This window comes from Puma concolor, chromosome A1, assembly GCF_028749965.1.
Source record: "Puma concolor isolate L17-30 chromosome A1, mPumCon1.1.hap2, whole genome shotgun sequence".
NCBI classification, from domain to species: domain Eukaryota; kingdom Metazoa; phylum Chordata; class Mammalia; order Carnivora; family Felidae; genus Puma; species Puma concolor.
The window spans coordinates 240,224,949-240,240,237 of NC_141667.1; the positions used below are offsets into that span (position 1 = coordinate 240,224,949).

General features: G+C 39.1%; 1 protein-coding gene and 1 pseudogene across 7 annotated transcripts in view; one reads left to right on the forward strand and one right to left on the reverse strand.

The window, feature by feature from the left end:
- The window catches only part of ZDHHC20 (zDHHC palmitoyltransferase 20), a 75,383-nt gene extending 63,227 nt beyond the window's left edge, over positions 1-12,156 (forward strand). For 2 of the 7 annotated variants that reach the window (XR_015254126.1, XR_015254133.1), the window contains exons 10-13: positions 1,156-1,245; positions 2,679-2,794; positions 9,948-10,112; positions 11,744-12,156. Coding sequence is in view for 4 of the 7 variants with exons in the window: in XM_086715237.1 (XP_086571363.1) it covers positions 1,156-1,245; positions 2,679-2,794; positions 3,886-3,923 (244 nt within the window). In the remaining 3 variants the exon portion in view is untranslated. Of the gene's footprint in view, positions 1-1,155; positions 1,246-2,289; positions 2,335-2,678; positions 2,795-3,885; positions 3,964-5,695; positions 9,182-9,947; positions 10,113-11,743 lie in introns of those variants that run through there. The other 5 variants (XM_086715237.1, XM_086715223.1, XR_015254127.1 and 2 more) reach the window with 4 other exon arrangements.
- Positions 12,157-13,530: 1,374 nt separating this feature from the next.
- On the reverse strand, positions 13,531-14,018 carry LOC147584899 (large ribosomal subunit protein uL11 pseudogene; annotated as a pseudogene).
- Between the last annotated feature and the right edge of the window lie 1,271 nt (positions 14,019-15,289).

Below are 15,289 nucleotides of genomic sequence, written 5' to 3' on the forward strand. Positions count from 1 at the left end.
CTTTGTTACGTTGGGTTTAAAGTAGCATTTTCTTTAGGGCAGGTTTAGCCCTGCAACACAGGTGAGAGCAAGCTGGGGTCTCTACCGAATCCAGACGTACAGTAAGATCTCTCTAGTGTGGCTGGTCAGATTCGAATGCCTTCCAGTGCTGTAGGAGCTTCATGGATTGTTCTCTTGTACTTCCCAGTTGTTCTTCTCCCAGATTCACATGTGTAGTTTAGCATTCACCACGAGACTCCAGTGAAATGCTGTGCACATTGCCATAGGCCTTCCTCTGCGTATCCGCCCTTCCTCAGCTCTGTCCAGTAGATTCAAGCACATCACCTTGAAACGTGCATCTCTGAAACCTCAATTCAATGAGACGACCTTGCTCTGCTTCCCCTGGTGGTGCCCAGGTCCTGGCAGAAAGCTGGGACTCACTTGGTTGGTTTCTCTTCTTTCAGACACTACAGTTCTGTGTTGCCTGTTTGGAAAATAGTTATTGTATATAGTATTCAGTTTTCTGGTTGTTCATGACAGGAGGTCACATTTACCAGTTAACCCATCTTGGCTGGAAGTGAAAGTCCGTTTTACCTACTTTTGGTATTTTTAAAATGTGAAGATATGTCTGTAATTTTTTAATTGTAAACTTCTTGAAGGCAGAGATTTTCTTCTCATTTGTTCACTGCTCTATCCCTACCTCTTATAATAGTACCAGAGCATTGTAAGCATTTAATAAATACTTGTCAAATGAATAAATATGTGGAACTTACATCTTGAATTCCATTTTGTGCCTTTATGATGTCCTAACTGATAGTGATGAGCAGGTCACTTACCCAAATATTTGATTACCTGTGTTTGAGGCAGCATAATCTTAATAATAATTATAGTCTTAATTACCCAAATTTTTCATTATCAGCTTCCCTGGTACTTGAATACCTATGTTTGAGGTATTATAAGAGGCATTATAATCTTAGTAGTCATGAAAGATATTGTTTTTAAATACATGTAAATTAGAAGAGTAACCCTCTAAATTAGAAAATGTTAAGAATTATTCTCTGTAATGACAACATATAATTTCTTTATACTGTGACTTTGAAGAATGGTTATTAAATTTGAACACTTTGATTTACATTAATATGATTTAAATTATTGCTGATATTTTTCATTATGCAGCTTGGGTGATGGTTGCAGTTTTCCAACTCGCCTTGTGGGGATGGATCCAGAACAAGCTCCTGTTACAAATCAAAATGAATATGCTAGAAGGTGTGCTTCTTGTCATCAAGTTTTTCTGTATTCATTATAAAGCAAACTGTGTGTGTGTGTGTGTGTGTGTGTGTGTGTGTATGTGTGTGTGTGTGTGTTATACATACATATAAATACAGTAGTAATTTGTGAGCCAACATAGGCAAAGAGAAATTCTATATAAAAGGTTTTTAACTGAGAGTTAATCTGGGTGTTTACCTAATATGTTGAAGACAGCCGTATTTTTTATCATCCAAACCATAACACTTTTAATAGTAAGAAAGAGAATGCTTGCTATTGCTATTAATAGTTGAACTAGAAATCTCTGGGCCAACCAGGAAACATGGCTATCCTAAATATGCTACATCTTTCTAGAAACTAAGATATTCTTTCAAGATTTGATTCTGTTGGTTTGTATCAGCTCTATTTTTTTCAAAGAAATTGGTCATGCGATCCATCATTATATTTTGATAAACAGATGTTAATTGCGGTGTGAAAATAATATTAATGAGGATTTCAAAAATACAAATGTAAAATTTTTTCTCATTCATTCATCTTAGGAGATATTTTCTCAGTATTTCCATGCCAAGCAATCCGATTCATAAATTCAGAGAAATAGCTCATTTTAAATGAAATTTTAAAGAAGATAGAGATGCTTCTGTCAAAGTGAAACAGTTGAAATTTATTTAAGACAGAAATAAATTGCGGGGGAGGAGGGATTATAAATTCCAAGCCGGCCCATTAATATCAGATCGTCGACCTTAGAACCTCCAGTCTTTGGACCTTAGAACTCTAACTCTTACTGTGGGTCTGAACAAGTCACCTCAGCTGTGTGAGACTCGGTTTCCAGCTCTGTCAAATGAGGGCAATCACAGCTGCCTCCAAGGGTTATTGTGAAGCTTGACCTGTGTCTGATGCACCCAGCACAGTGTCTGGCCCGTAGTAAGTACGCAAGGAACACTACTTCCCTTTTCCTCCTTCCGTTCCTCCACCTTCTCCCTCCCCGGGTCTCTTAGCAAGAAAAGTAAGTCTACGCTGAGTCACTAAATCGTTTTTTCCCCTTAGATCTAAACTGCAGAGGTAGAAAGCAGAAAACTTGGGAAATGACAGGTAATTTTTTTTGTCCTGGCCACAGACCTAGATCCCCACCTTGTGCTACCTTAACGGCTCTCGATTAACACGTTTTAAAAGTTTCACACCAGCCTTTGGAGCTTTTTTCTTTTGTCTAATAGTTTTCATTGGCACTGTTGGAATAGAGATTCTTGGGTCTAGAGAGCCATTCAGTTGGGGGTTGGGGGCATATTTTTCTTTTGAAGATAGAGTTTTTTAAGAGTGCTGAGATCTCATGAGTTGCCCTCACATATGTAGGAGAAGGAATACTAATTTGCTGCTTATTAATTAAGTATTAATTGAGCATTAAACTAGTTACTGAATTATTTTCCTCCTCTTTTCAGTATTGGCTCAAGTCAACCCTTTCCTATCAAACCGCTTAGTGAATCAAAAAACCGATTGTTGGACAGTGAATCTCAGTGGACAGAGAATGAATCTGAGGAAGGCACTGTCAGATCAGGTAATACTTACTTGTCTTCTCGAAAACACTGCTTTTTCTGGTTCAGATGAAGTCAACCAGGTTTAACAAATGTGGAAAAATCAAAATAACACCATATTTGAAAATACTAACATACGAGAGACTTTTTAATGGAGTATCTGACATATGGGGTGTCAGTGTTTATTGGTAGCTTTTATGGAGAAAAGGTTTGAGAAAGTGTAGTGGCTACTCCTGTGTTCTGTTCTGTTGACACAGTTGGACTTGCCTTTTGTTACCCAGCCATGTGTTTCTTGACCTCAGATGTAGAAAGTTCCTTTGGCACTCACGATTCTGAATAGCGTTTAAACAAGATTTTTCTCTGGGGTCTTAATTTTGCTTATTTGAAAATAATTTTTGAAATGCATTGTAGTCTTTGCTGCCTTAATATATAAAAAGAGTGCACCAAAAATATTTTAACCTTTTCATGATGACTGTTAATCATTTCGTGAATTATGGATTCGTTGTAGAACAGTTGACAAGACAGAGGTGGTCTTTCGAACCAGGCCAGGTTTATGACATAGGCTGGCCATTTAACATGCATTACAAGCTACACTCTTTGCATGGCGGTTTTTAATAGCAATAGTAATAGCACTGTCCTCATCTTGCTCTGTAGGAAAATGGTTTGGACATTCAGATCATTTTGTACCAAGGGAAATACCCTAAGACTTGAAAGCCTGCTGTCAGAATTTCTGATTTTTTGTTTGTTTTTGGCTCTTCGCAATGCTTAAGTTATTCTCTTGAATTCGTATCATTAGGATATTCTCTTAAATTAGTATTCATTAGGATCATCAGACCCCATGTATAAGGTCAAAGGAAAAATTCATTCATGGGCTTCGCAGTTATGGCTGCTTTCAAAGCCAATGGACATTTTCACAAATATAAGCCTAAAACCAGACTTTTAGCTCTTAGCGCTTCTGGGTTCTCCAAGAGGATATGGTTATGGTTGATAACCATAAGCATAATATAGTGCTTTTGTAAGAGTTGCTTTTACTGTGATCATCAGTTCTACCATTTAGCCAGAAACTTAATACTTCTTTTTTTGTGTCATGTCGTATATAATTATGTGCTTACAGGGACAAATAACCATGTTACAGTGGCAATAGAAAATTGAGTACCACTGGTTCATAACTAACCATTTGAATAAGAACAAGGTAAGACAGTATAAAGGTAATCTCCTTGAACAAATGCAGTTATTTTCATGTTTTCTAATCTCAAAACAATTTGCAAGTCATTTTTTTTTTACTCTTTCAATTATATCAGCAAAATTAGGTGGTTAAGAAGAGATTGGAAGGTAACAGCTGCCTAAATCCCATTTTTCTTACCACTTCTAGCACAGTCTTAGTAAACATGTATTGGTAGGTTAATGAAGAAGCTAATAAAAGCTTTTTTGGGTTGGTATGTGGACGACTAATCTTTTCAGTAAACGGTGTCTTATTAATTAGTTTAAGAAAAACAAGATGGCTTTTGCCTACTATTAGAAGGATGTTGATCCAGAGAAGAGTGGCTGCAGAAAAGACTGCAGAGGTTCGCTGATGTGATCTAGTTGGAAAAGAGGTAACAAAAGAGCAGTTTCCTGTAGCCAGCCACGCTGAGCAGCTGATCTCTGTCTGGCCAGCCCGAGACAGCAGCCCGAGGAAATTAATGTAACTGGCAACCAGGAACTTCCCAGACAGACTAAACACAAACCTTAGTGCAAGTAGGTGGTGTAACTAAGTTGAACTGTGAGGGATGTAGTGAGCTCCGTGTCTCCCGATGCTTTGAAACAAAGACGGCTCTCTGTTTCAGTTGGGGACTCTCTCGATGACTTGGGAGCATCTTGGGCAGCTATTAGATTGTTCCGAAGTCTTCCTCGTAACCTGTATTGGTTACCCTTTGCTGCATAACAGATGACCACAAACAGCAACTGAAGACAATGTCCCTTTATTGTCAGCTTTTCTGTGGCAGGAGTTCATCTTTTCAAGGAGTTCGCATCTGCAGTCTTAATCAGGGGAGCATCTGCTTCCTTGCTCAGCAGTTTTCATTAGCATTCAGTTCCTCACAAAGGACCTGGAGCCCAGGTCCAAGGTAACAGGCAGAGCCTATGTGAGACCAAGCAGAATCAGAACAGAGGCTCTCAGGGTGGGCTTGTGTCAGGCTGGACTCTGGAGAGGAGTGGTGACTGTATGTCATGAGGTGACCATGCCCACCAAGAACTGTGGCTGTGGTATAGCCTTGGTTCTAGAATTCTTAATGTGGGTGGAAGAATGTCTGATGCTAGTGGTTGTTGAAAATCCTCAACAATCTATAAATGTTGCTGTGGGTACCTCCCTATATGCTCTAGCAGTGTTAGGAAGGGGTGGGTAAAGATGTCCTCGCAGGTTATGTCCAAGTTAACAGTAAGGGAGAACCAAAAGAATCCACCTCTTTTAAAATGTTCTCGTTTGCTTCTGAGGAAGAAAGCCAGCAGTACCCCTTACTTGCTGCTTATAAAAATCTTTGTTATTATTACAGTATTAGTTGTATTAAAGTATTTATTTCCTTCTTATTTTATTTTATTTTATTATTTTTTAAGTGTTTGTTTATATTTGAAGGAGAGAGAGACAGAGCACAAGGAAGGGAAGGACAGAGAGAGAGGGAGACACAGAGACACAGAATCCGAAGCAGGCTCCAGGCTCTGAGCTGTCAGCACAGGGTCTGCCGTGGGGCTTGAACTCACGGACCGTGAGATCATGACCTGAGCCGCAGTCGGACGCGCAGCCGACTGAGCCACCCAGGCGCCCCTGTGTCCGGTCTTGTTATTTTAGCAGCTTTATACCTTAGCCCACAGAACCGCTTAATAAATCTTATTTTCAGAACTATAAAATTAAGTTTTAACCAGTAACTCAATTGTTTCTGATTTTGTAGGTTTATAAAAACATATTATGGACTGATATTTTCAGTTTTATTTGCAAGAAAATGATCAATGGAATGAAATAATTGAAGTATAACAGAAGATATATTTTTTAAAAAAGGAAGCCTTTGTACAGATCGCTGGATCCACAGAAGCACTACTCCAGAGCAGGAAGATGCCTTAATCTAACATAAGCCCATTTGTGCTACATCGACTGACTGCTACAAAAGTGACTTAATTTTATTTTGGAAATAACACTTACCTGTTATGAGATGCTACAGTATGAGCTATCAAAACATATGTTAACATGGCAGATGTATTTTTTTGACACCTGAGTTCTATTGTTAGAGTCGTTTCTTTGTATCCATATAAATTTTCACTCCAACAAGCTGAGAAGTTGTCTTAAGTGAAGTACATGTAGGGCAGTGTGGTGGCTGAAGGTGATTGATAATATCCACTTACTGTTGCTTGTACTGTGTAAGGAAAAGAAAATAACTTTTTTTTATTGGGTGTTTGCTAATTTATAATTACTGTTTTATACTTTTCAACATTTTTAATAATAAAGTTTTTTTATTGTTGGCTATAAAATAACACTCAGAAAGATTCAGATATCTAAATATAGTTATTTAAAACATGGAGCACATTTGTATAATTCATTGAGGGCTTAGTTCTAAGCATTAATACAACCATGTAATGTAGTGTTGTGCCCAAGGCTTAAGTAGAAATATTTTTGGTTTTCTCTGCTTTCAAATTCCTTTTTTGTTGAACTTTCATGGGTATTTTTATGGGCAGGGAAACACAAAGGCACATGTGCTATAGGAATATTGGACACAGAATAGTGGCAGTGGCTAGGAGAAAAGTAAAGAGGAAGATGGGCAGGTTTTGTAAGCTGTTAAAAATTACTTGTCGTCCTAAGGTATTTAGGATACACATGCTGTTGACTTTCAAATGTCAGTTTAGGTGATTACTAAAAATTGCTTGGAAACTTTTTACAGCGATGCTATAAAGCTTAAACGGTGACTTAAAATGCAATTTGAACTAGAATAAAACTGCTTAGCATAATTCTACCTTCAGGAGAGAAATCCTAACCTGAGTAGTCCATTTAAAACTTCCAGTCTGTGAGCAGTGGATTCCACTATTCGTGCCAATTTTGAAATCTGACTTCCTTTGGAAATCCAGTCTAAGCGACAGGAATTGTTGAATTAACTCTAAGGGAAAATACTGTACCCTGTAAAGGAGAAACAACATAGAAATGTTACCTCATTTGTCCTGTTTAGTCCTGTGTGCACACACAAACCAAAATGATTGATTGCTTCCAGTATTGGATAGAGCTGAATCTTAACCAGCATCTGTAAATATTGACCATTACAGTTTATCTCTCTGTAAAATAGGATTGGAGGAAGGGGTATTATGCATGAGTTAGACTGGATGACCTCTCACATTCTTTGACTCCTAATTTTGCAAAATTAGCCTTATATTTCATTCATCCACCAGGTATTTTGGAGGTACCTTCTGTATGTCAAACATACGCCGTAGGGATAGCTCTGTAATTTCCTAATGTAGCATAAATTTTTAGTCAGCTGTTCCAGATCTTCAGTTGATAGGATTTGTCTAATTCCATTGGCTATGCTAATATTAGATTTTAATAGGAAGTAATGTTTTCTCCCTTTGAACCAAAGGAATGAGTTACTTTGAAAATACAGTTTGGAATACTATTACAATGGTTCCTATACCTTTATTTGAACTTTGTAGTCCTAATACTCTTGACTCTAGAAGACTTTTAAGTATGCGAGTTAAGGGAGTTAAAAAAATCACTTCACTTTGGCGGTTTATGTATTGTAAGGAGATTGTGAACGTTTAAACTTACCTGACTACTTTCAGAAATGTTCTCCCGGTACTTTTTGTGAGTATTTCTACATTTAGATCACAGGATTTGCATGCACCTGATTAACAGTTGAGGAAACATAGTCTTTCCCCTTTAACCTATTCAGGCACTTTTGTGGTGACGTAATCTTTCTCTTTTAAGTTTTATTTAACGTCATCTTTAATAGTAGAGCAAACACCTTTTCAAAAGTTTTCACTTAAAGCCTTTGCCTTAGTTACCTTTGGTTTAATTTATGGCCAGCACTTTGCCACATTCTAGATATTTGGCTGATTTATTCATACATGTTAATGGTCATTCAGCAGGGGCCTACAAATGGCCCGGGAGTCACGGCAAGGTTGCCTCTTTGGTGTTTCGACTGGTATTGATTGATTAGTGCTATCAACTCTTTAGGGGCAAAGGTCAAAATGAAGGCCTGTCGAAATCTATTAGTACTCTATCTTTGGTCCTTCGAACACTTTGATATATTTAAGGAAAATAAAGTTGGATTTCAGGTCCTGCCATTGCCATTAAAGACAAATTCCACCAGGAGTCTTGGTTTTGCCTGGGTACAGATTTACTTGAATGTTCGGTACCTGAGGCGTCTGACCGGTATCATTATGCCAAACCAAAGAGCAGCTGCACTACAGTAGTTCTTAAACATGAACATGTTTACAGAGTTCAGTTCCATTTTTACATGTGGATGATTTTTTAAAACCTTGTTGCGTATTGAATGATTTTCATCCAATGTGTCATAAGCGAATTTAACTTGTAAGGTTAGTTTAAATCAAATATGCAATGTTTACTTGAATTTTACTTCTTTTAGAAAGATTTTGACTATGTTTACAGGATTGTTTAAAGTAAAGATTATCAGACATGTGAGATGTCCATTCATTAATCTTTAAAGCAAATGTATATTAAGGGCTTAGGATCTGTATATTGGGGGCACTGAATAGACAGTGACTTACAAATATGTTTTGCTTACATTTTGTTCTAGGACTAGCACTGCTATCAATGGAAACTATTTTTAACTAATCTGTTATTAAGAAATTAATCGTATTTTTGCATTTCAGCCAAAATAAAGACCATATCTGATCATTTGCAAGGCACAGGTGACGTGTACACCTGAAATCCACGTGTTTCATATGATCTGAACTGTATTTTCCAATCTAAGTTACAAATGCAATATAGATTCAGAAAGGTCCATATTTTTCTAATGACTTCACTTGCTATTACTTTGTTGGGTTGCATAAAGGAGGAAGGAATTGTATTTGTATTAAAAGATTACAAAAGCTATTAGTCAAGTTTATTATATTTGTACATGATTGCAAATGAAGCTATATGCCCATTTGAAAGAAAAGATGGATACTATTTTAAAATGGTCTTTAATATGTTTTTATAGAAACAAATTTGAAATACAGTTTATTTTGGTTGTCTTTACTTAACAAGTACCGTAAGTCCTGTATTTGTTTCTCATAAGTATAATCCTGGACCATGACTTAATGTTAACTCTGCTTTGTCTTTTGGATGGCCTAACCTACATTAACATGAAGGCTGAACATTTTTAAACTTTTTTTTTTCAAAAATCATTATATTTACCTTATTAATAAATAAAAATAAAGTCTTGTATTTGAACAGATTTTTGTTGTTATAAAGTGGTATATATCAAATGAGAGAATAACTGTTATTTTGATCCTTTTGGGAATTTGGTAAAATAGTGTTTAGTTAAAGAAGTAGCTAATAATTTGCGCTAACCACATCTAAGACAGGTGCTATTTGAGTGCAAACGTATTGTAGTTTATGTAGGCCAGAGATTGCTTATTCAAAACGTTTTAAGTTTGCTTTTTCTGAACATGTTAACTTTCAATTCAAAAGTCACTTTAGGATTGTAAGTACCTTGGAAACCCTGTAAAAGTTGAACTGTGGTTGTCAGAATGCTGAATAATGGGTTTTATCTTGTGTAGAGTTCTTTCTGACATTTGTATTCTCATTCCCTTCCAAATCAGCGGTTTTGTTATTTGAGGCTGCTGGATAAAACCGGAAGGTTCTGAGAGCCGTGATTCCAATTTTTAGACTAGCAAAATTTCAAAACGTTTGCAAGAACCAGTAGGGATGCAGCAGCCTTTTCTGTTTTAATTGGCGGGACGGCGGGGCGGGGGGGGGGGGGGTAATTTAGAGCACCGTGTTTGAGGTAGGAAGGAGGACAGACTACTAAGTGGTCAAGAGGCCATTTTGACACCAAGAGCAGTAGTGACATCACATCGGCCTTACTTTTCTCACTTCTCGTAAGTTAGCTTTTCGGAACCATTCTGGAAAAGATGTTGGCCTCTTTTACCTGTTTTATACTCAGGTACTCCAGAATCTGGAGGGATGAAAACTAACATTTAGTCTTTTGCGTGTAACAGGTTTTTATGAATGTTTTAACAGCTCTGTGAAGTTAGCCTCATTTTCTTGAACCCCTGCATATCCGTGCCTTCCATTTGATAAAGAGGATTTAAGGTTCCTTAACTCCCCTCCTGCTGTTCTTCCGGCAAGAATGTCACCACCTGTCAGCCCATTCTCCATACAAGGTAATTCTCTTCATCCAGGATTCCCAATACAGTAGAAATCATACTTACATCATACTTCCCCGTGGCCTCCAGGCCAAGTTAGCATCGCTGTGCTATTACTAATTTAATTTAGCCATAGATTAGTCACATGTACTTTGAAGTCAACTCACTGGATTACAAATTCTTGAGGACTTTTTTTTTTTTTTTTTACTAACTACCCACAAAATGAACACGGAAGTTCAGAAAACAATAGGAGGAAAGAATTTCATGTTCATTAATCTGTCGTGTCCCAAGCTCTCACAAGTGAGCATCAGAGCCTATAAAATTATCCCAAACTTCAAAAATACTAGTCCGTCTTTCACACATTTTAGTGGAAGTATAAATTTATGGGGCAGCATCATTGGAGAGCAGTTTGGAAAAATCATGCTTTCAAATGTCCATATTCTCTGACCTAGCAGTTCTACTTTGGGGAGTATTACAGATTTACTTACGCATTATAAGCGGTACATGAGGATGTTAGTTGCAGAGCTGTTTAATTTTTTTTTTTTTTAACGTTTATTTATTTTTGAGACAGAGAGAGACAGAGCATGAACGGGGGAGGGTCAGAGAGAGGGAGACACAGAATCTGAAACAGGCTCCAGGCTCTGAGCTGTCAGCACAGAGCCCGACACAGGGCTCGAACTCACGGACCGCGAGATCATGACCTGAGCCGAAGTCGGCCACTTAACCGACTGAGCCACCCAGGCGCCCCTGCAGAGCTGTTTAAAGCAACAAAAGACCGGAAACCGCATGTCCCACTGCCATTTACGGTGGCCTAATGCAAGAGACTATCTGAAAGGATACACAATGAACTATTAGTGTCTCCAGAGAGGAAACGGGTGGGGGGGGGGGTGGAATAGGTTACATACATTTCACTGTGTGCCCTCTCACTAATGTATTTTTATATTATGTGCATGTTACTTTTAAAAAAGAAAAATGATGGGTTAGATATTCTATAGATCAGTGAGGGAGAAATCAGTTATTTGATATATGATGCTGGGCCAATATGCTAGCCATTTGGGAAAAAAGTCCTTCACATCCTACATCAGAACAAATTTCAGTTGCTCATGATATGTTAGATAGTGAAAGCAAATACTGCAAAAAAAAAAAAAAAAAATCCCAAAACCCATGGGTAATGGATTTAATAATGGGCTAGGAAAGGGATTTCTAAGTGGGCACAACGCTGGTGACCGTAAAGCAAGACAGATTTGAATACCTGCAAAATTAAGAAAATTAGCACTAATAGGAAAAAATGGAGATAGAACAATAAGAAGAAATTCACGAAAGAAATACGGATCAATAATAGCGGATAAAAGATACTTGGCTTCATTAATTAAAGAAATGCAAGTGAAAACACCAATAAGAGTATTTTTGCCTATGGTAGATAATAGCCAGTGTTGCTAAAGAAGCATTTTGGCGGGAACGTAAAATGGCTTCACTTTACTAAAAAAGTAATTTGGCAATACATGTCCCAAGTTTCGCTGTGCGTAATCTTCATACTTAGAGATACGCACATAAGGCGAGTTGTTTGAGAGGCTTTGGTAAAAGCAGTACGAAAGGAATACCAGTGTTCATTTATAGGAAATCTGCTAAATTATGTCACTCTTTTCCAGAGACCACGATGAAGGCATTTGAAGAAGAGGCCACGTGTAGCTATTTTCATCAAAACTAAAGTGTCTCCACTGGAACGATCTTGAAGACATTACGTGAAATAATCAAATCGCAGCGCTCTGCCCACATGGTGAGATCCCACCTAGAGGCTTCAAAGTACCTGTTGTGTACCTGTGGGTTCAAACTCCGCCTATTTGTGGAGCACCTGCTCCAGAGGATGGGTGAGTGCTGGGACCAGGGGGAGTCCGGGGCTGACTCGGGTGGGGTCGCAGCTGCTCCTGCCCTCAGGCTGCCGCGAGAGACATACGGGGACCCCAGGACCCACACACTGGAATGGCAGGGGAAGCTCCCAGGCCCGAATCTGCCGGGGTGCCAGCAGGCAGAGCAGGCCCAGGATGTCAGCGGGCCCCCGGGCGTTCTCGGTGCCAGGCATGAACAGTACCTCGTGGCTGCCCGGAAGGGACGACCGCCTGTTGGGAAGGTTTGCCAACGACAAACCTGTGCATACAGGGTGGACAAGCTGCGGTGACACTTTGCTCAGCCTTTTACAATAAACCTCAAGCCCCTGTTTGCAATCTGTAGCCTTTCTCGATGCAGAGAAGCTGTCGACGTATGCTGAAAGTCCAGTTAGAAAAACGACCTGTTTTGCGATCGTCTTTCTGTTAAAATTCACTCAAGAGACACATCATCCGGAAACGACTTGCGGAAATGCAATCTCCGCATCGCTTCTTGGATTCAGGTCCACGCTTGTTTCCAGAGTTCGAGGGAAGGAGAGAAGACAGTGAGGGATGGGGAAGGGTTTCCCCAGAATGTGTTGGAACTGTTGTCCGTATGTGCATGGTTTTCCAGCATCCTGCACGTAGTGTATATAGTGATTAAACTTAAGTCCTTATTTAAAATATGTAGCTTTTCTACGTGCTTAGGTGTGCTTGTCATATGTTACATATGATATACAACAATAGGGTGAATATTTCAATAGTCTTAGATTGTCTTTCTAATAGAAACAATAGATCACTCTGAGAAATAATTTATACATTCACCAAGTGGGTGGAGGAGAGTGAGAAGGGAATTATGCACGTTTACTGTAGTGTCGCTTATATGTGGTGTATATAACAGAAAAGGGCGTGCTCTAATTTCATATAACAAATAGGGAGCTAATAAATACTTTCTTATACTTTCTTGGTTAAGTTTGTAAGAAAGACTTTTAAACATTACTTTTAGAAGTGAAATTCTTCATCTACCCCTGAAGTACAACATTGCCTGTATTTTGTCCTTGAGATAGGCTGTGAAGACAAAGAAGTAAGGAAAGAATTTGCCAGAATGTTCCTATTTAGGCAACACTTTCAGATTGTAGCCGGCCCTCCCCTTGTGCCCTTTATTCCAAACGGCTGTGTGCAGAGTGAACACTGTGGGTCCGTATTTTAACATCTGGTCTTTCCAGACACTTTGAAGTGAAGATGTGCATTACAAATAGTAAAATAATGTGGTTTTTCATACTTTTTTTTTCTTGGTTAAATTCAAAACCTAAGGTCCTGTGATGGGGTTTACAAAAGAGGACTGTCTTCTGGAACCGATGTGGTTGGTCCATCCCTGTGTATCACATTTGTGACTCTTTACTGGAAAAGTGACAGAAGAACGTATGAAAGGAAAGGTCCGCTGCCAGTCTGTTCGCTTTTAGGAAACACTCCAAATCATACTTCGTTCCATATGTGTGAGGGGTTTTTGGTGGCCTGGGGCTTGTTTTGTTTTTTGTTTGTTTGTTTGTTTGTTTCGGTTGTTAAATGATCCTTTATTGAAATACTTTTCCTTTGTAGTTGTTAACTAGCGGGCATTCGGCTGCACCTCCATTGATGTCGTCAATGATGTCACGAGGGTGGTGGCCATCAACATTGCAGCCCACATACTGGGCAGTCCCCAGGATCTGTGTCAGGCTCCAGAGAGTTCTCTGGCTGAAGATCAGTGCCACATCCGTCAGGCAGTGTTGAGTCTCATCAAAAGTGGTATTTCCACTGCGCTTAGTGTTTTTCTGCTTCTCTCTCTTGGCGGTTCCTTGAGGGCTCTGATAATCAGGGCAGAGGCAGAAGGTACCAGTTCAGTCTGGACCGGTCATACCGATGAATGGTCAGTTTTACTGTTATCCTCAGACCCTTCCTGACACTCGTTGCCTTGGTGATGTAATCACCAACCTTTCTGGAGACTGACCCAGGAGGCCGATGTGAGGAGCCAGGGCAGAGGTGGCACGACTTTGATCTCCTTGGGGTTGAACTTACGCAGCATGGAGGAGGTGGCTGGTGTCGGACGAACCCAGATTCAGGAAGACTGAAGAGAATTGCTCCTTGGCCTCCTGTGAGCCAGAAGGTCCACATATGTGTGTTTTCTTTAACATGCCTTTGAAGTGGGTGAAATTACATTTCTTGTTTTGAAACACCGAGTGGAATAACATTTTTAAAATACCTTTGTTTAGTTTTATGTAGAATTGGAGACATATTTTATAGGTGGAATTGTTAAACCACCTTTTTTTTTTTTTAAATGTTTATTTATTTATTTTGGAGGGGGGCAGAGAAAGAGAGAGAGAGAGGGAGACAGAATCCAAAGCAGGCTCAGACCTGTCAGTGCAGAGCCCTACACGGGACTCGAACCCCGAACCATGAGATCATGACCTGAGCCAAAGTCAGACACTCAATGGACTGAGCCACCCGGGCGCCCCAAAGCACCTTTGAGAAGTATCCATTCAGTACTTATTCATTGGTTTGTGAGTGAGAGAAAAGGCAGTACAAGGTTAGGGTTCTACAGATGTGTTTATATTTAGATTATAGCTGCAGATCAATGGATGTCAATCAGCATTTTATGTAACTATATAGATACATTGTTAAGCAATTAAATGGAAAACATGCTTTCTTGCTAATACTCTAGTAGTATATAGATCAAATAATGATTAGTCTTAGAAGCATTCAGTTATATATTCTGTGCTTTGTTGCTTAGTGCTGTATTTTACACTGATTATTAAGAGAAAAGGGGCCCTTCTAATTGAAATATTTACAGAGGCCTGATGTTCTTTCCTGCTTCTAAGATGAAGCATATTTTTCTCCTAGCAAAGACTAAACTGCCTTTCCTTATGGTCTGAGTTGGAGGTGTTAAGTCATACTGATAGAACTACCAGTGCTTTCAGACTCTGACACAGGACATTATTCACAATACATGAACGTGTAAGACGCAAAACCATGTGTATGACCCCCAGTCATAGACAAAGCGTGTGTGCCTGGGTACTGGGCTCTGATTTTGTGATTATAAGCGAGTTTGTTCTGTTACCGGATTACTTTTTAGTTCTCTGTGATGGGCACATATTGCTTTTAAACTTGAGGAGAAGAACATGCGTAGAAGCGTTGAAGGAGATTGGAAGGAAGCACCAAGACAGTTGGAAAAGGGGCAGGAGTAAGTCGGGTGGCCCTGAAGGGACCGTTCGTGTTTTGCTTCGTGTGTTACATACTGCATGAATTTTTCAGTCATCATAGGAATCAGCTCAGTGAAATTCCTGTGGCATCAAAATG